Genomic DNA, 20919 nt, shown 5'->3' on the forward strand with positions numbered 1-20919 from the left:
AAATATATCTAAACTGATTTACAGAGGGAAGGAGGTGTTTCAACAGGAAGAGATTCAAAAGGTATTTCGGGAATTTTTTACAGAATTGTATAAAGGGGATAAAATTAATCGTCTAGATATAGACAAATATTTAGATAAAGAGAAAATACCTTCAGTTAGAGAAGAGCACAGGCAAAAATTGAATCAACCAATAACCTCGGGGGAAATTTTGCAGGTAATTAAGCAATTAAAGTTAGGGAAAGCACCAGGTACAGACGGTTTTACAGCGATTTACTATAAAAATTTACAGTTAGAAATGGTAGAACCTCTTAGAGAATTATTTAATAAGATTCAAACGGAAGGTAAAGTGCCTCCATCTTGGAAGACAGCGTTTATATCTTTGATACCCAAAAAAGATCAAGATACTACCCAACCAAAAACTTATAGACCTATCTCATTACTTAATGTAGATTATAAAATCTTTACTAAAATACTACAAATAGGTTAATGCTGGTTATTCAACAATTGATACACACTGACCAAACAGGTTTTATACAGGGGAGTCAGATGAAAAGTAATGTCAGATTAATTATTAATGCATTAGAATATTTGGGAAAGAACAACCAGATCCCTGCTGCGTTCATATTCTTGGATGCTGAGAAGGCCTTTGATCGAGTTAATTGGCAATTTCTGTTGAAGATACTGCAAAAAATGCAGATAGGAGATAATTTTTTACAGTCAATTAAAGCAATATATCAACAGCAAACAGCACAAATTATAGTCAATGGAAGTTTAACAGACTCTTTTCAAATTGGAAAAGGTACAAGACAGGGCTGCCCTTTGTCCCCACTATTGTTTATTATAACTTTGGAAGTATTGTTGAATAAAATACGGGGCTTGGATGGTCTAAAAGGGATCAAGATTAGGCAGCTAGAATATAGAGTGCGCGCTTTTGCGGATGATTTGGTCATAATATTGGAACAGCCGCAGGAATCCAGTAGGGTTTTAATGAATACGATTAATCAATATGGTCAAGTATCTGGTTTTAAAATAAATTTAGGAAAAACCAAAATATTAGCTATAAATATGAATACTAAACAAAAGGAAGAACTAGGAGGGACGCTAGGATGTGAGGTGGTCAAAAAAGTCAAATATCTTGGAGTCAATATTTTAACCTCAAACGGGAAATTATATAAGCATAATTATGAACCAATTTTGGCATAGTATACAGATAGAGATGAAAAATGGGAGAAATTGCACTTATCTTTGCTGGGTAGGATAGCAGCAGTGAAAATGAACATTTTACCAAAATTTTTATTTCTCTTCCAAATGTTACCTATACTTTAAAAAGATGCGAATCTTTTAGAATGGCAGAAGGGTATCAACAAATTTGTATGGGCAGGAAAGAAGCCGAGGGTAAAGATGAAAATAATGCAAGATGTACGGGAGAGAGGAGGCTTGAAATTACCTAACCTAAAATTATATTACGATGCAATGGCGCTATCTGTAATTAGTGATTGGACTCATTTAACTAATGATAGAATACTGAATATCGAGGGATACGACCTGGTATATGGTTGGCATGCTTACTTGTTATTCAACAAAAAACTGGATAAGAAGTTTAAAAGTCATATTTTAAGAAATGCTTTACTACGGGTCTGCAAAAAATACCAATATAAATTAAATGACAAAATACTCATGTGGGCAATTCCTAGACATACAATTGAAAATATGAACATAGCACAAAAACAGGATAGAACTACCTATAGACAGCTTCTCATTTTGGAAAGGGAGGTACTACAACTAAAATCTTTGGCGGTATTAAAAGAGGAGAAGGTAGTTCAAACATGGTTCCAGTATGGGCAATTACAGGCCAGGTGGAAAATAGATCAAAAAATTGGTTTTATCCAAGCTGAAGATAATTTGTTTAAACAAATAAGAGATCAAGGCTTAATGCATATAAAGAGGATATATAATGTATTAATACAGATGGATTCGGAAACAGAATTAGTTAAAGATTGTATGATAAAGTGGGCTCAAAATATTGAAGAACCAATAATGTTGGATACATGGGAAAGAATATGGGTAACAAATGTGAAATTCACACAAGCTCAAAATCTGAGAGAAAATTTTTATAAGATGTTCTATAGAGGGCATTTAAATCCTAAAAAGCTGGCTTCTATGTATCCGAATGTACAGCCTAAATGTTGGAGGTGTGGTTCTCTCGATGCTACATATTATCATATGATGGACCTGCCAAAAGGTTAAGGCATTCTGGATAAAAATATGGTGGATTATGCAAAATATCTTTAAAGGAAGGATAACGTTTACTCCTCAGTTATTCTTATTAGGTATATGTACTGATTTTACAGTGGTAGAGAGTAACTTGATTCTGCATCTAATAACGGCAGCAAGACTGTTGGTGGCGCAATACTGGAAGAAGGAATACTTGCCTACAATTCAAGAATGGACTTTGAAAGTTACAAACTTAGCCGAGATGGCTAAAATATCGGCATATATTAAAGATCACTCAAATGAGAGATATAAACGAGACTGGAAAAAATGGATTGACTATATACAAAATAAATACGGGACCAAGAAATTCCAGTTAGCCTATGCTTAAGATCAGAAATGATTTTAATCCCCCGAGGAATGCGGGGGTCATTGGGATGGTCGGGGGGACTATGGACACGGGAGTGGGCCGGAGCATCACGGTCGTAACAGGGAGGGGCAGATATGGCGGGGACTTTAGGGCTGGCCATTACCGGGGAAGGAGGGCTCGCTACGTTACAGAGATCCCTCCTTCCGGCCCTATGAGTCCCACTCCAAGGCCAGATGGCGCGAGTAATCAGGACCCTGGTCTCAGGCTGTTGTCACTAAATGCCAGGTCTGTAGTTCATAAGGCTCCTCTCATCCGGGACTTAATTTTAGACGAGAGGGCAGATCTGGCATGTATTACTGAAACCTGGCTGGGCCCGGAGGGAGGAGTCCCCGTCGTAGAGATGTGCCCAGAGGGTTTTCAGGTGCTCCATCAGCCGAGAGCTCAGAGAAGGGGTGGGGTGTGTGGCCATTGTTATCTGAGAGTCTCTAGTACCTCGTAGGATCCCTGCTCCGGAGCTTGTCGGGTGTAAGTCCCTGCTGGTGAAGTTGGACCTCAAGGGTCAAGTGGGTCTGCTGTTAACGTACCTGCCTCCCAACAGCGTTGCAGCAGCCCTCCCCTCGTTCCTCGAGTCGGTAGCCGAGCTGGCAATTGAGTTCCCCAGGCTTATGGTTCTGGGGGATTTCAATTTGCCCTCGCTCGGTGAACACTCTGATGGAGCGCAAGAGTTCATGGCTTCCATGACAGCCATGGGCTTGACCCAAGTAATTCGGGGCCCGACCCACTCGGCGGGTCACATGCTCGACCTCGTATTTCTCTTGGAGCAGTGGACTTGTGATCTTGGTCTGAGGGGGAGTGAGATCGTACCCCTGTCGTGGTCAGACCACTACCTACTGAGGCTTGACTTTCGGAGACCAAACCCCCACTGTAGGGAGGAGGAACCGACCAGGTGGTTCTGCCCCAGGCGACTTATGGACCCTCTGAGGTTCCAGACGGAGCTTGGGGTTATTCCTGATACCCTCGCCCGCAGTCCGGCGGAGACTCTGGTTGCTGCTTGGAACTCGGCAGCGATGGAGTCTCTTAACCGGATTGCGCCTCTACGGCCGCTCCGAGACAGTGGATCCAGGAGGGCCCCTTGGTTTACTGAGGAACTCCAGGAGAGGAACCGCCGGAAGAGACACCTAGAGCACCAATGGAGATCCAATAAATCTGAATCGAACCGAGCACTTTTAACATCTTGCATCAGAGATTACATCAGGGCAATCAGGACGTCAAAAAGAACTTACATTGCCACTCTGATTGCCTCCGCTGAGTCGTGCCCAGCCGCCCTGTTCAGGATAACCCGCTCCCTCCTAAATAGGAGGGATACGGGTGATCCTTTGCAGGGCAGGGCTGAGGACTACGTCCAGTTTCTCGCGGACAAAGTTGCTCGGTTTCGGGCGGACTTGGACTCCAACCCTGCAGAACCAGCCAAGGCACTAGGGGATATTCTGGTAGGCCATCGCTGGATTGAGTTTCAGGCTGTTACCCCTGAGGACGTGGACAAGGCCATGAGAGCTGTAGGTGCCTCCACATGCGTGCTGGACCCGTGCCCCTCTTGGCTGGTTGTTAACAGCAGGGAGGTGACACGGGGCTGGATCCAGGCGGTCATTACCGCCTCCCTCCGGGAGGGGGTCTTTCCCCCCGCTCTTAAGGCGGCGGTGGTGAGACCCCACCTGAAGAAACCATCCTTGGATCCAGCCGTTTTAAACAACTATCGTCCAGTCTCCAACCTCCCCTTTGTGGGGAAGGTTGTTGAGAAGGTGGTGGCCTTTCAGCTCCAGCGGTCCTTGGAGGAAGCTAGTTATCTTGATCCATTCCAGTCTGGCTTCAGGCCCGGCTACAGCACAGAAACCGCTTTGGTCGCATTGACCGATGAACTCTGGAGAGCCAGGGAAGGAGGCCATGCCTCCATCCTGGTACTCCTGGATCTCTCGGCGGTTTTCGATACCATCGACCATGGTATCCTTCTGCGGCGACTGCGGGAGGTGGGGGTAGGAGGCACTGTTTTACGGTGGTTCTCCTCTTACCTCTCAGACAGGTCGCAGTCAGTGTTAGTCGGAGGCAGAGATCGACCCCATGGCCCCTAACATATGGGGTGCCGCAGGGTTCGGTTCTGTCCCCCCTACTTTTTAATATCTACATGAAACCGCTGGGCGAGATCATTCGACGGCACGGGATAAAATACCACCAGTATGCGGACGATACTCAGTTGTATCTGTCCGCCCCGTGCCAACTCAATGAAGCGATGGACGTGATGAGCCAGGGCCTTGAGGCTGTCAGAGACTGGATGGGGGTTAACAAGCTTGTGCTCAATCCGGATAAGACCGAGTGGCTGCTGTGCTTCCCTCCCACTAATTGGCCAAGTGTTCCATCTCTCAGGCTGGGGGGTCAAATACTACGCCCCTCAGACAGGGTCCGCAACTTGGGAGTCCTCCTGGACCCACAACTGACTTTTGAACACCATCTGTCAGCTGTGACCAGGGGGGCATTTGCCCAGGTTTGCCTGGTGCACCAGTTGCGTCCCTACCTGAACCGGGAGGCTCTCACAACAGTCACTCGTGCCCTTGTGACCTCTAGGCTGGAGTGCTGCAATGTGCTCTACATGGGGCTGCCCTTGAAGAGTATTCGGCGGCTTCAGCTAGTCCAGAATGCGGCCGCGCGAGCGATTGTGGGTGCACCTCGTTTCACCCACATAACACCTATCCTCCTTAAGCTGCACTGGCTACCTGTTGATCTCCGGGTACGCTTCAAGGTGCTACTTGTCACCTACAAAGCCCTTCATGGTATTGGATCTGGGTACTTGAGAGACTGCCTACTGCCAATTACCTCCACTCGACCAATTAGATCCCACAGATTAGGCCTCCTCCGAGTTCCATCAGCCAGTCAATGTCGACTGGCAACCACGCGGAGGAGAGCCTTCTCTGTGGCAGCTCCGACCCTATGGAACGAACTCCCCGTGGAGATTCGTACCCTCACCACCCTCCAGACCTTCCGCATAGCCCTCAAAACCTGGCTGTCCCGACAGGCCTGGGGCTAAAAACCTTCACCATACCCGAATAGTATGAATGTTGTGCTTTTAATGAGGTATTGTCCTATATGTAACTTGGTCTGTCTCCCCCTCCCCCTGAACTGTGAGCCGCCCTGAGTCCCCCCAGGAAAAAGGGCGGCATACAAATATTAATAAATAAACAAACAAACAAACAAACAAACAAATAAATAAATAAATAAATAAATAAATAAATTGTTTAAAGTTAGTTCAGCAAGAAGAAGCTAAGGTCAATGTAGAATGTCATTAATTTCTTTATTTCTTTTTTTCCAATAGATTTTAGACTGTGTTTGTTAAAAATCCATACCGTGTACGGGTTCTGGGAAGTTGGGGGAGGAGGAGGAGGGGGGTTGGGGGAGGGTGGAGGAAGGGAGGGGAAGGCATTAGGCTAGACAAGAATTTGGTGGTAAACTAGAATTATTTTGACATACAAAAAATTGTACTTCGATGTCTTACTGATTGAGGAATGATGAAATGTTCGTTTTAAAAGAAATAAAACTTTTGAACACAAAAAGAAATATCAGACATCTGCTGAATCTCTCTCTTTTAACCAGTTAAATTCCCCATCTGATATCAAGGTAGTTTGGTATCACAACAGCTCTCTTCTTAAGAACTTTTTTTTAAATTAACAAACATGTAAAATACACAAACAAAAAACTTAGACATACACATTTACACAATACAATACGAATAGGAGCTTCCTGTTCTTTCTAATAGCAATTATCAATCGATACCACTCACCTTATATTATTTCCCCTTCTATTGTATTTCATTTGGATTTCACCATTCTTAACCCTCTTATTTTACTCTTAACTATTATTTTTGAGTTTTGTTATATTCCTTCATTGATTCTTGTTTCTTTCCTTCATCCACCTATACCATATCTGATAGAATTCTGATTCTTCTTTTCCTTGGATTTCTTTAGTTAGTTTGTCCATTTCAGCACAATCCATAACCTTTCTTATTATTTCATCTTCACTTGGAGTTGATTTGTTTTTCCATTTCTGGGCAAAGGTAATCCTTGCCGCCGTAATTATATATAGTATTAAATACTGGATTTGTTTTTTGTATTTCGCAGACATTATTCCTAATTAAAAAAACTTCAGGTTTCCATTCTATTTTAACCCATTATTGCCTCTAGCCACTTTTTGATCCTTTTCCAAAAAAATTTAGCCTCTTCACAGGTCCACCATAAATGGTAATATGTTCCGTGTATTGATTCACATTTCCAACATTTTGGGGAGGTATTTGTTAAGATTTTAGCTAACCTTGTTGGTGCCAGGTGCCATCTATAAAACATTTTCTACTGGTTTTATTCTCCCTATCATCTTTCTATCTGACTTTTGAATAATTTTATCCAATTCATGTGGTTCTGTTTCGATGTCATATAATTTAGTATCATTATTTAGTTTTGATTTGGAGGCAAGTTAGCCAGTCAACTTTCATGTTCTGTTCTGCCAATTCTTCACTTGTTTTTAAATTTCCCTGTCTATTAAGTCTGTGTATCTTAGCATTTTGTTCAAAACTATAAAATTTGGATGGGTCGTCCTTTCTGTTGGTGTTAGCCAATTTGGGATTTTCACATAGTGGATTTTTTTGATTTTGAGCCATTTTTACAATAACACTCTTCTAATTAAATGATTTTGAAAGTATTTGTGCATTTTATTTTTATCATCCCATAGGAATGTATGCCAGCCTGCTTGCAAATCATGGCCTTCAAAGGTCAAAATTCTTTTATTCTCTAGCTCTATCCAATCCTTCACCTATGTTATTGTTACTGAGGATGCGTATAAATCCCAATATGGTAATGCTAAACCTCCCCTCTCCTTGCTGTCTTGCATTGCCTTTAGTTTAATCCTCGCTTTTCTTCCCTGCCAAATGAACCTAGCTGTTATTTTGTTTAATTCTTGAAAGAATTTTTTACTCGGATTAATAGGTGCGGCTTGCAACATGAATAGGATTCTTGATAAGATATTCATTTTAATTGTCGCTATAAGTCCCATTAGTGATAACTGAATATTTTTCAAATTTTCTAAATCTTTCTTTATTTGTATCACTAATTTATTATAATTATTGTCTTTAATTGTGGAACATTTTGCAGACACCCAGAGCCCAAGTATTTCACTTTCTTAGTTATTTGTATTCTGGTTGCTACTTCCAGTTCCTCTTCTTACTTTTTTGTCATGTTCTTGGTTATCATTTTTGTTTTGTCTTTATTGATCTTTAGTCCTGCCACTTCACCATAAGAGCCAAGGTGGCGCAGTGGTTAAATGCAGCACTGCAGGCTACTGCTAGATCAGCAGGTCAGCGGTTCAAATCTCACCGGCTCAGGGTTGACTCAGCCTTCCATCCTTCCGAGGTGGGTAAAATGAGGACCCAGATTGTTGGGGGCAATATGCTGACTCTCTGTAAACCGCTTAGAGAGGCCTGAAAGGCCTATGAAGCGGTATATAAGTCTACTGCTATTGCTATATTCTTGTAATTTTTGAATTAATTTCAGGCTGGATTCTAATGGATCCTCTAGAACAAATACTAAGTGATTGGCATAGGCTTGGGCCTTATATTCCTCATTTTTGAATCTTAAACCTTTTATTCCCTGGTCCTTCCGAATTTCATTTAATAAAATTTCCAAAGTTAATATAAACAGCAAAGGAGAGAGGGGGCATCCCTGTCTGACTCCTTTTTTATTTCAATCTTCTCTGTTAGCTGTCGATTCATCAGAACTTTGGCTGTCTGACTTATAAAATCCTTCTATCATTTTTATAAATTTCTCTCCAAATTTCATCTCGTCCAATAGTGTTATTATAAATTTCCAGATTACGTTGTCGAATGCTTTTTGTGCATCAAGGAAAACCAGTACCATTTGTAGGATGACTCTCATATAATTTTTAATGTGTCTGTGAGGTAAAAATCCATTTTGGTTCGCATGTATTCGTTCATTTAAGACCTGTTTAATTCTTTCTGCCATAATTTCTGCAAATATTTTATAATCAGAGTTTAGTAATGAAATTGGCCTGTAATTTTGAATTTCTTGTCGGTTGGTTTCTTCTTTTGGGATTAGCGATATTATTGCTTCTGTCCATGATTCAGGTATCTTGGCTTTTCCTAAAACTTCATTAAACATTTCCACTCCTAGCTCTTCCAATATTATTTTATTATATTTATATAGCTCCACCGGTATTCCATCTGGTGCTGGGGTTTTGTTATTTTTTCTGGTTTTTCAAGACTAATTCCACTTCGGCTAATGTTATTGGCGTGTTTATCGCCTCCCTTTGTTCTTTTGAGATTGGTATTATCTTTTCTGTGTCTAATGTTTTATTTTGATTTCCTCCATACTATCTTGCGCATATAATTTTGCAAAGTATTTATGAATAATATGCTTCTTTTCTTCCGCATTGTATTGAATTCTTTCCTCATCATCTTTTAATTGATATATCATCCTTTTTTCTCTTTCATTCTTCAATCTGTATGCCAGCCATTGTCCAGGTTTGTTGGCTTGTTCAAAGTAATTTTATCTAGCCGCTTTAATTTTCTGTGCTAATTCCTTTTGAGTTATTAAGTTGCTCTTATGTTTTATAATCTCTCTTTTTTCTTTTTTAATTTTATTCTTTGGGACTTTCTGTAATTCATCTTTGGCTTTCATAAGTTCTTTTTGCATACATTCTTGTTGCTCTTTTTGTTTTCTAGTTTTTCTTGCCATGTAGGCAATCGTAAGACCTCTTGTGTATGCTTTCATAGTGTCGCAGAAATTTTGAATTGAGGTGTCTTCTTTTTTATTTATTCTAAAAAATAGTTTTAATTCTTTCTCCAGCATTTCAGTGTATTCTATTTCATTTACAATATTTGAATTCATCATCCATCTTTTTCTTCTTCTTTGACCTTTCCATCTTAATTTTATTGGATATGATCTGCACACTCATTTGCTTCTATTTCAATTTTGTCTAATTGATTACATAAGGACTGGTGGGGATTCGAATAAAAGGTATATTGCTTTCTTGTTTTGTGCCTTTATCTCCAAATATCATGTAATTTATATTCCATTGCCATCTCAAAAAAGGATTTGGGTATTTTTTTTGTTTTATTGTTCTTTTTGCTTTCATAGTCCATTTTTTTAATCCACTATTGCATTATAATCCCCAATTAAGCAAATATTTTCATATTCTAATTCATTTATTTTGTTGTGTAATTTCCTATAGAATTCCTCGTTTCTGATTTGGTGCATATATGACTATTAATAATATCAGTTTTTCTGTTGTCTCTAATTCAATCATTGGAATCCTGCCTTCTTCATCAGAGTAGACTGCTTTGGAGTTTATTTTATATAGGTTGCTATCCCTCTTTTTTTAATCTGCCAGTGCTGTATATAATTTCCCTAGTTTTTTGTTTTCCAGTAAGTTCCTATGTTCCTTTTTAATATGCACTTCCTGTATACAGGTTATATCTATCTTCAATTTCTTAAGTTTATTAAACATCTGCACTCTTTTTTTTGGTGCGTTCAGTCCATTCAAGTTTATCGAAATAATTGTTATTACCTGGTCCATCTTTAGATGGGATGTTTTTTGTTGCTTCTGGTTTGTATCTGATTTTTCCCTCTCGCACCTTCCTTTTCTGCTCTCTTTCTTGCCTCTGTTCTTCTTTCCTGTTTCTTTCCTTGTCTTCTGATGTTTCTTCCTCTTGTCTTCTACTTTCTAGGTCCTCTTTACTTCCTTGTTCTTCTTCCCCTGTGGAGTATTTTTCATAGAATTCCTGCGCTTCTTCTATATTCTCTATCTTATGTCTTTTTCCTTGCCAAGCTACCAGTACCCCTTCTGGTACCAACCATCTGTATATTATTCTGTTTTTATTTAACTGATTTGTTAAAAAATCGTATTGTCTACGTTGTTCATGAATTCTCCATGGAATCTGTTTAAGGGTGATCAACTCTTTTTCCTGGAGTGTAATCGTCCCTTCTCTGGTTTTTTTGTACACTTCATCTCTCTAGTTGGTTTTTTTTTGGCAAATCTTACATGCACTTCTCTCGGGAGCCTATGTCTTCTGGCATAATTAGCATGCACATGGTAAGCTTCATCGATGTCCCCTCTCAACTCTTGTTCTTTTCTCTGTAGGATTTCAGTGAAGATTTCGATCATTTTTCCTTTCAGGTCTCCCTCCTTCTCTTCCAGTATGTTTTGGAATTTTAGATAGAATGAAGCTCTTTCATTTTCAAGTCAGATTATTGATAACTCTAATTCTTTATTAACTTGTCTATATTCCAGCTCCATTTTTTGCATCTTCTGATCTGTTTATTCTATTTTTGTTTTGATGTTCTGAATTTTCTGTTCGTTGATTGCTAAGGCATTTGTATCCTTTCAATTATGTCATCCACGTTGTTGATATTTCCTTTCAATTCTCCCGTTTCATTTTTCATTTCTTCATGATTCCTCCTTGTCTCTTCATAATTTGTAGCCATCACTTCTTGGCTTTTCATCAATGTCTCTTGTATCATCTGGAGCATCAACTGTATACTCTGCATTGTTGGTGCTGGTCCCGTTGTTCTGCCATTGTTCTGCCTTTCTCCAGCTCCAATGCCCTCTCAATTGATCTTTGATTTGAGGAGGGAGGTGTTGCCGAAGTCGTATTGGGTGTAGTTTTTTTCACTAACTTTACTGAAGTTGCCATTCTTATCCCCCTATTTATCCTTGCCCACAATTGCATATAAATTCTACTTTACTTCTACTTTATCAGCAATATCAATGGTATCAATAATTATATCTCAATATTTAACAATAATTAACGTTACTTAATATCACATTTCAGTATCTAAACATTCCTATGTATTATTCTATTCTGTTTTTGATCCTTAATTATTATATATCATAGTTATATATCACACTGTTATCTTATACAAATAGATGTATCTCAATTGTATCAGTTATACAGGTATTCAATTCTAGTAATTAGTTTCTCTCTATGTATATATATCAGTTTATGTCACTTAAGTAATCACAGTTCTTAAAATAATAGCCTTCTGTACATGTGTTTATGTTTGCATATGTATATACACGTATACAAACATACATACAGTGGGGCAAAAAAAGTATTTAGACAGCCACCAATTGTGCAAGTTCTCCCACTTAAAACGATGAGAGAGGCCTGTAATTGAGAAATGGATGGGGGGCTGTGGAGGAAGTCACTACACTTGGGGAGGGAGAACACCAGGGAGTACTGAGGAGACCACAGGAGCAGGAAGCCAGGCAAAGAGCCATGCTGTAGCACACACACTTTCCCCCAGTCCTGGAAGGATCCAGCCCAGTTTCCAGGTTTGAAAAGGCAACTGTGGCTCTGCCTGCAATCTACACTTGGGGAGGGAGAACACAAACGAGCCAGGGTCCTTCCCTCCAGCCTTTGCCCAAAGCCCCACACAGCACTAGGAGGATGAAGTTTGAATTCCTCCCCCTCCCTCCGACTCGCACGTATCTTTTCCAGCTGCTTCAGAGAGGACTTCAACTCTGCTCTTGCCTCGGGTCCTCTGAAGAAGCCCCGCCCTCGCTTCCTTCTCTTTGAGAAGCGCCTTGCAAATGGGCTGCAGGGCAGGGGACCGTACCAGTATGGGGGCATGGCCACACCTCTATGGAACGGCTGTCACTTACTCTGCTGCCACTGAGTCACAGGAAGAAAGAGCGCCCTCTACTATGAGGCAGGAGAACTGCGTTCGTCACCTAGTCTGACTTTTTAGGCTTTTAAGCCTCTGCTTAACTCTGCTCATGCTGAGTGATTATAAAGCTCTGCTCGTGCTGAGTGATCATAAAACGTCAGACTAGATGAGGCACACAGTTCTCCTGCCTCATAGTAGAGGCGCTTTTAGAGCCTTTTAAGGCTTTTAGTCATCCAAGGTGAGGCAACAGCTAGCTCAGCCTCACCTCAGCTCTCACCTGACTGGTTGAATGGTAAATGTGAAAATTCTGCAATTTTAATACCAAATAATGTAAAACTGGTGAAGTTAAATGGAAAATAACTTTATGGTACAGATCAGTAGATAAATACAAGCATTTAATTTATTTTTTCCTTTTATGTTTTTTTTTCTTTTCATGATGAGAGGTGAGGCTGTGCCTCACTTGCCTCACCTGACTGCACGTCACTGATATATGCGTATACCAAGTAAGTAGGCATGGTCTTCTGCTAAGAAGACAACTATAATAGATATATACCCGTTACTATTGCTCCCATAAGAACCGCTATGGTGATTAGAATGCAGTACTGCAGCCAGCTACTTCTGCTGATCACCAGTTGCCAGCAGTTTGGTAGTTGGGATCTCACCAGGCTCAAGGTTGACTCAACCTTCCATCCTTCCGAGTTCGATAAAATGAGGACCCAGATTGTTGGGGGCAATATGCTGACCCTTTTGGATGAATGGTAATAGCAGGATCTGAGATTTATTTGATCCTCTTTCTATGAAGCTCTGTTGGAAAAATTCTATTTGTTTCCCATGCTTCCAACTGAGAAGTGAGGCAAAATATCTTCAACTAGGAAAAAACAACAACAGTAAATTCCTCACATTATACCTGGCTTCTTAAATTGCTGATTGAGATTGTGCTGCTTAATTCAAAAGAGCAGAACAATTCACATTTAATAGAAAAATCCTCTCTATAGAATTCCTACCATTGGTGGAGCTACTTGGTCCATTAACTTCAAAATGAGATTCTGCGCCTGTTCTCGAACCTGGTCTTTGGCATCTCCCAGGCGATCCATCAGTGCTACGAGAACTAGGGGACAAAAGACTAAATGCATTATGTGATGAACAATCAACAAAATATTTTGAAGTTCTATGTCAAAACAGTTTACGTTTTACTTTGTTTCAACCATATTTTAATTAGCCAGGATTTCTTACTAAGATTTGTACAGATAATTCTCAACTTACAACACAATTGAGCCAAAAATTTCTGTTGCTAAGTGAGACATTTGTTAAGTAAGTTTGCCCCATTTTATGAGCTTTCTTGCCATAGTTGTTAAATGAATGAGTTAGTCGGTGTGACTTGTTCCATCCCAAACCAGCCATCCTGTATCAGCAGTGTCCAGTGAATGTCATCAGGCCAGCCATACCCATTCATGCACAATGACCTGGCTGTGACCACTCAACCACACCTACCTAGATACACCCACCTGGCCCCTGTATGTCGTCATAGTCCTACATGCTATTCGATCTTTGAGGGCAACCATAATGCTGATGCAGCCCTCAATGAAATTGAGTTTGACATTCCTGATGGAATAGAATAGAATTCTTTATTGGCCAAGTGTGACTGGACACACAAAGAATTTTTCTTTGGTGCATATGCTCTCAGTATACATAAGGAGAATAAAATACAATAATCAAAAATAAAAAGATACAACACTTAGTGATAGTGAAGGTTACTAATAAGCTATCAAATAGTACTAGTGAACAAATAAAACAATATAAATTGAAAGATACAAGCAACATGGCTATAATCATAAGTGAGAAGAGATAGATACTAGAAATGAAGAAAAAGAACGTTGGCCCTTACCTGAATGTGTCTTTTCAGTAGAAGGGAGGGAGGAGTTACACATGGGTATAGTCAAAGCCTGGTTGATTCATAGACTGAGGGAATTTTCTTTAATATTCCACCATTCCCTATTGGCTCCCAGTTTCTTGAGATCGAAGGACAGCACCTGCAAAAACACAAGCAGACCATAGGACCTCCCAGACCTCCACCTGGCTGACCCTATAGCTAACTAGGGCAAGTTGTAACCCTTCCCTCTTTTCTACTGAAAAGACCAACGTTCTATTTCCAGTAGAAAGGAGGGAGAGGTTACACATGAGACGTACCCAAGTTTAGTCCCAGGGAGGGAACCTAAGATCCAGGAGGAGGGGCGGTTGCTACCTGCTGTAGAACCCTGCATCCAAAGGATGCCTCTGCAGAAGTGAACACATCCAGCCGATAGTGCCGGATAAAAGGAGTTGGGGATGACTAGGTGGCCGCCCGGCAAATGTCCTCGAATGGGACCCTGGTGGTCCGTGCCACCGTGGTAGCGGTGCTCCGCGTGGAGTGAGCCATGATCCCCAAGGGAGGAGCCTGACCAGGTTCCTCATAGGCAGCAACAGTGGCCTGTCTTAACCACCTGCCAATTATGGTGGAAGATACGCGGGTCCCCAAGGAACCTGGCTGAAATGAAATGAAGAGGGCCTCAGATCTGCGTACTTCCAAAATACGGCTGAGATAGATGCGCAGGACACGGCGGACATCAAGGTGATGCCATAGACGCTTCCTCTCATGAGAGGGGGAAGGGCAAAAATTAGGTAACACGATCTCTTGCGCCCTGTGAAAGGGGGAATTGACCTTTGGAAGAAAGGTTGGGTCCAGGCGAAGGACCACCCTATACTGATGAAATGCACCTGGACAACGTAATGGCGACCAGAAACGCCACCTTTAGAGATAAGAACCTGAGATGAACCGTCCACAATGGTTCAAAGGGGGTCCCTGTCAAGGCCACCATGGGAGAGCGGAGTTTAGCTGCCCCCTTTAAAAACCACTTTATCAGAGGGAGGTGAGAAAGAGTGGAATGACCTTTCTCCCTGAGCACTGAAAATAGGGCCGCCACTTGGCGGCGCAGAGTATTATGCAAAAGGCACTGGTTGAGACCTTTCTGAAGGAAATCGAGTATCTGAGTCACCAAAGCCTCAGTTGGACAGATATTGAGGCGTTCGCACCATTTAATGAATACCGACCATGTGCAATTGTAAATTCACGTGGTCAATGGCTGTCTTGAAGCCTCTATGGTTGTGATGACCCGGGAGGATAGGTTAGAATTTCTCAGGAGGCGCTGCTTAAGTGCCAGGCGGTCAAGTGGAGCCACTGGGGCTCCGGGTGATTAGGACCCCCTGGCACAAGGAGACATCCTCCTGAGGGATCCTCCACGGTGGAGATATGGACACTAGACAAGGTCTGCAAACCAAGGCCGCCTGGGCCAATATGGGGCCAGCATGATGATGTGAGCCCCCTCTACCACTACCTTCCTCAGGGTCCCCAGGATTAGTGGGAGAGGGGGGAAAGGTGTAAAGAAGGCCTGGTGGCCATCTGCTTTTGAGAGCGTGCGTGCCTTCCACAGTTCGGGTCTGGAAGTGGGAAAAGAATCTCAGCAGTTGAATGTTCGTCGGGTTGGCAAACAAGTCCACCAGTGGAGTTCCAAACTGCAGGCAAATATTCTGGAATAATTCGGGTTGAAGTTGCCATTCACCGTTGTCAATTGTTGCGTGACTCAACCAGTTGGCTGATGGTTGGCTGTACCCAAGATGTGCTCCGAAGTGTCTCTCTGCCCAAGAGCCAAACCTCAGAGCCTCTAGCCAGAGATTCTGGGAATGAGTACCCCCCCCCCCGACTGTTTATGTGGGCTTTTGTGGTGACTTTGTCTGTCAGGAGAAGTATGTGATGCCCCATGATCGAGTTTTTGAAGTGTCGGAGGGCCAGGCGAGCCGCCTTCAGCGCCAGCCAATTGATGTCGTGGCGCAGGTCCGAGACAGTCCAACGACACCACCACCCCAATCAAACAAACTTGCATCTGTAGTTATAGTCACTCGGTCCGGTTCCCAAAACGCACAGCCCCGGTTCAGGGCGGGGGAGAGCCACCACTTGAGGGACAACCACACGCACATCTGCTGGTAGAAGGACGGGGCACAGGGAGTTGCTCATTTGTCTGCGCTGGAACGGGATGAGGGCCCACCGGAAAGTTCAAGAGTGGAGGCAGGCCCAGGACACTATCCCTATACACGACACCATCTTGCCAAGTAACTGGGACAAGGTCAGGATGGAAACTGACCAACTTCCACGCACCCTTTTTGCTAGCTTTTGAAGGCTGACCAGTTGGTCTGGAGAAAGGTGAACCACCGCCTCTACGAGACTATCATCGCCCCCAGGTGGAGCATCCTCATGGAAGGAGAGAGATGACTTTTGGGAAAGTTGACGGAGAATCTCAGGGATTGGAGGGTAAGTCAGAGGTCGAGGACTGCCTGAGGGAGAGACTGGGCCTGAACTAACACGTCATCGAGATAACACTGGAGCTCACCGGGGCAGAACTCAGGTGAGCCACCTATGCCACCAGGACCTTCGTGAAGGTGCAAGGGGCTGAGGCCAGGGTGAAGGGGAGAGCTCGGTACTGGTAATGGAGATCCCTGTGTGAGAACCATAGATACCTGTTCTGACCCCCCTTCTCCGTTTAGGAACGAAAGCCAAACAGACATACAAAAAAATGTTTTAATCAGTCCAAGCTCTTGTTGGCTGCAAGCCCAAATAAACAAAGATAATAGCTCTGGCAGAAAGTCCTATAACTAACAACACTGAAAACCGGCTTCTTTTATCAAGCCACATATCCAAGTTGGCTTCTCTTGGTTTGTGAACACGAACGAGAACGTTGACTTCTGCCACCAGGGCGTGGCACCAACAGTTCCCTTTATACTCAGGAGAGGATCCCAATGAGCAACAGCTGCTCGCAATCATCTCATGTAAGTACTCAGTTGTTCCTTCCGTCGAGTAACCCTTCGACGGGGTGCATCCCACAACAACTCACAAGTGTTTCCCTGAACACTCCCTCTGATCCAAGGCTCTGCCACCACCTGGTGGCCAATCAGTCTCTCCTCACCCTGCTCGGAGTCGACACCTTGTCCAGGGTCCTCCACCTCCTCCAAAGCCAACTCATAAGCCCCCTCGCTGTCAGAGTCTGGTGGCAGCCCCAATGGCTCCTGCCGGGCCACAACACTATCCCCCACCACAGGGCCCTTCCCCTGGGTCCAACGCTCAGGATGCGGCCGAGAGGGGTTGATGACAGCCTCCATGGGACACGGTCCAAGACACCGGTGGCCAATGGAGACCAGGCTCAATGTCCGAAAAAAACCACAATGTCCTGTTGCTGGAGTGTCATGACACTGAGAGAGAAACAGTCTACGGATAGGCCCTGCAGGAACATGGAGCCGGTCCTGATACTTCAAAAGATCCCCCTCAAAGGTCCACGGGGAAGCCGTCCCTACTTCCGCCTTTCGTTGCTCCACCCACTTGTCACCCCACTGCGCATCCCGTGTCAGAGACCGTACGCTCACGGATGAACTGCAGCACAGGATGCGATGGGTAGAACAGTCCGGGGTGGAAGCGAGTCCGCAGGGTCAGAGTTCTCCGGTTTCCTAAACAGGGCATCCATCCTTAAATTCCACACACCATGGAAGCACGTCACCGTGGGTGAGTGGGGTACCTGGGCTGCACAGACCTGCAGGTTGTGTCCAGCTAAAACCAGATGCCATGGCGTCCTTCCACCACAGCTTTGGCCTGCGCCTGACCTAGTTTCCCTTAGATCCGGCTCCACCCATTTCCCAACACGTTGGTTTGTTGCTGAGGGGAGGCCGCAGGCCGCGCAACCTTCCTACTCTTCTTGGGGCAACTCCTAGCCAGGTGTCCAGGATCCCCACAGTAAAAACACAACCCCTCAGCACGTCGTCTGTCCATCTCCGTGAGTGACACTCGGGGTCTGATGGCACCCAGCTCCATGGGCTCCTCCCATTCAACTGCAGTCTCTTGAGGAACCAGCACGCTATTGGTCTCCTGAGATGCAGGGCGAGGCCTCCGTCTCTGCAGCCGGGCATCTATCCGGAGGCACAAGTGAACCAAGACAGGTCGGTGGCCTGTCCACTCTCGCCAGTTCATCCTGTAAGTCATCGGATAGGCCACCTTGAAAAGTGTCCATGAAAGCTGGTTCATTCCACGCTGAATCCTGCTATGCAGCCAGAATTCGCTCACATAATTTTGTAATGAACCACTACCCTGCTGCAGTGACTTAAGGCGTCTGGTTGTTGTTTCCCCCTTAACGGGATCCTCAAACATCAGCCTGAAATGCTGATAAAAACCCTGGAAGTCATCCAGCAAAGGGCTAGGCTGAGTTAACAAGGGTGTAGCCCAATGGGCAACTGTGCCTGAAAGCAAACTAATAATAAATCCCACCTTCGTCCGGTCAGTAGGAAAGTCCTCCGCTCTCAAACTCAGGAACAGCTGGCATTGTCCCAAGAATGCTGCAAACATGGCTTGATTGCCATCAAACCTATCCGGCATAGCCACTGGGCACTTCCTCCGTGGCTGGGGAGGGGGGGAGTGTTAACTGGTCTCTGAAGCTGAGAAACTTGACCAACCAATACAGCAATCTGCTGAGCCAGCTGGGCATTCTCAGCATGGAGTTACTCCATTGTAAACAGAATGGAGGTTTGTCTTGGCAGAAGTCAATCTGTTCTGACCCCCCTCTCCGTTCAGGAACGAAAGCCAAACAGACGTACAAAAGAATGTTTTAATCAGTCCAAGCTCTTGTTGGCTGCAAGCCCAAATAAACAAAGATAATAGCTCTGGCAGAAAGTCCTATAACTCACACAACACTGAAAACCAGCTTCACTTATCAAGCCACTTATCCAAGTTGGCTTCTCTTGGTTTGTGAACGTGAATGAGAACAAGAACAAGAACGTTGACTTCTGCCACCAGGGCGTGGCACCAACAGTTCCCTTTATACTCAGGAGAGGATCCCAATGAGCAACAGCTGCTCGCAATCATCTCCTGTAAGTACTCAGTTGTTCCTTCCATTGAGTAACCCTTCGACGGGGTGCATCCTGCAACAACTCACAAGTGTTTCCCTGAACACTCCCTCTGATCCAAGGCTCCGCCGCCATCTGGTGGCCAATCAGTCTCTCCTCGCCCTGCTCGGAGTCGACACCCTGTCCAGGATCCTCCACCTCCTCCAAAGCCAACTCATAAGCCCACTCGCTGTCGGAGTCTGGTGGCAGCCTCAACGGCTCCTGCCGGGCCACAACAGATACCTGCGATGGGCTAGCAGAATAGGAATGTGGAGGTAGATCTTTGTAAGGTCCACAGAGGCCAGGTAATCTCCCTGATGGATCCCTTGGAGAATGGACCTGAGGGACATTTTGAATTGGCTGTAAACTAGGAATCAGTTCAGGTGCTTGAGATCCAGAATCACCCTCCAACCCCCTGAGCTCTTTGGGACCACAAACAGATTGGAGTAATGACCCAAACGTGTTCCGCCCATGGGACCGATTCCACCACCCAAATGTCCAGCAGATGGCCTATGGTGAGATCCATTAGGCAGCGTCTTTCTGGGTCTCAGGACGGAGGAAAGGTCCGGAAGATCGTCGGGGGGGGGGGGGCGGAGAGAGGAATTCCAGCTGGAGACAGTTCCTGACTGTGGATCTGACCCAGGCATCAGAGGTTATTCAATCCCACTGATCTGCGAATTTTGCCAGGCAACCACCTTTAGGGAGGCCCGGGTTGGAGCCAGGATGAAACCTTCGCTAACCATGGAGGGGGAAGGAGGCCTAACTTGATCTTGTCTATATGTGGCAGAGGAGGATCCCCTGTAGTGGTGGTCTAAGTGTGACCTGTCACCCTGAGGAACCTTATCTCTTTGGGACAGAGCTGTGGCAATGCCCTATAAGATGGTTGTAGAAATGAGTCTTTTAATGCTTTCAAGAAGGAGCTTCAGGTCCTCAAGCTCCTCCTGTGATTGATCTAGAACTGGGGGCCCCTGGGAAGCTAACCCAACAGAAGAATGGTAATCCCTAGAATAGCCCTCCAAGGGATCCCCCCCATCATCCCTAATAGCCCCTGGGAAGGCCGAAGGGGAAAGGGAAGCCGCCTGTCTTGAGAGCCTGCAAGGCCTAACAGGAGAGACACAAGGGGAAGAAGGACTGAATCCCCTGGGGGGACAGCCAGATTGAAGAGAAGCGGGCCTGATGGGAGACCTGGATCTACTGGGAGAAGTTGGCCTGGTGCCCTGGCCTGTTTCTCCATCCTAGCAATCGTCTTCTCCAGAGCCTGTTACCTTCTCAGCTCGTCTCTAGTCATGGCTCTGGAGGGGCATGGATCGGCTGAAGGCTTGGCAGCTGCAGCATTGGTCTTGGGCCTATCATATTCCCTTCTCTACTGTGCTTTAGTGCCTCAGAGGAGGCCTGTGGAAGATCAGGTCTGGCTGATCAGGTCAGTTACTCGCGTGCCCTGCAGGGAAATTGGTCAGTTATGGATTCAGCCGATGCTTGGCCCTGGGAGTTGAAGTGGATGGGCCCAGGGAACGACCTTCAGCTGCAATCAATTGCCACGATACATTCAGAAGCGGTAGGCTACGAGGCAATGGAAAATGGCTGCCACCACATGGCAGGGTAAAATGGCCACTGAATGCTCCGATCGGGCAGCCGAGCAAGATTATGATTGCGACTTGACTCCTT

General features: G+C 44.4%; 1 protein-coding gene across 6 annotated transcripts in view; it reads right to left on the reverse strand.

Moving 5' to 3' along the window:
- CLASP2 (cytoplasmic linker associated protein 2) overlaps positions 1–20919 on the reverse strand; it is a 345278-nt gene that overhangs the window by 299714 nt on the left and 24645 nt on the right. For all 6 annotated transcript variants that reach the window (XM_087713011.1, XM_087713007.1, XM_087713006.1 and 3 more), the window contains exon 3: positions 13305–13408. In XM_087713011.1, the coding sequence (XP_087569137.1) occupies positions 13305–13408 (104 nt within the window). The remainder of the gene's footprint in view (positions 1–13304; positions 13409–20919) is intronic.

Source organism: Thamnophis sirtalis, unplaced genomic scaffold, assembly GCF_051295495.1.
Source record: "Thamnophis sirtalis isolate CommonGarterSnake01/CBP01778 unplaced genomic scaffold, rThaSir2_p1.2 scaffold_4, whole genome shotgun sequence".
NCBI lineage: Eukaryota > Metazoa > Chordata > Lepidosauria > Squamata > Natricidae > Thamnophis > Thamnophis sirtalis.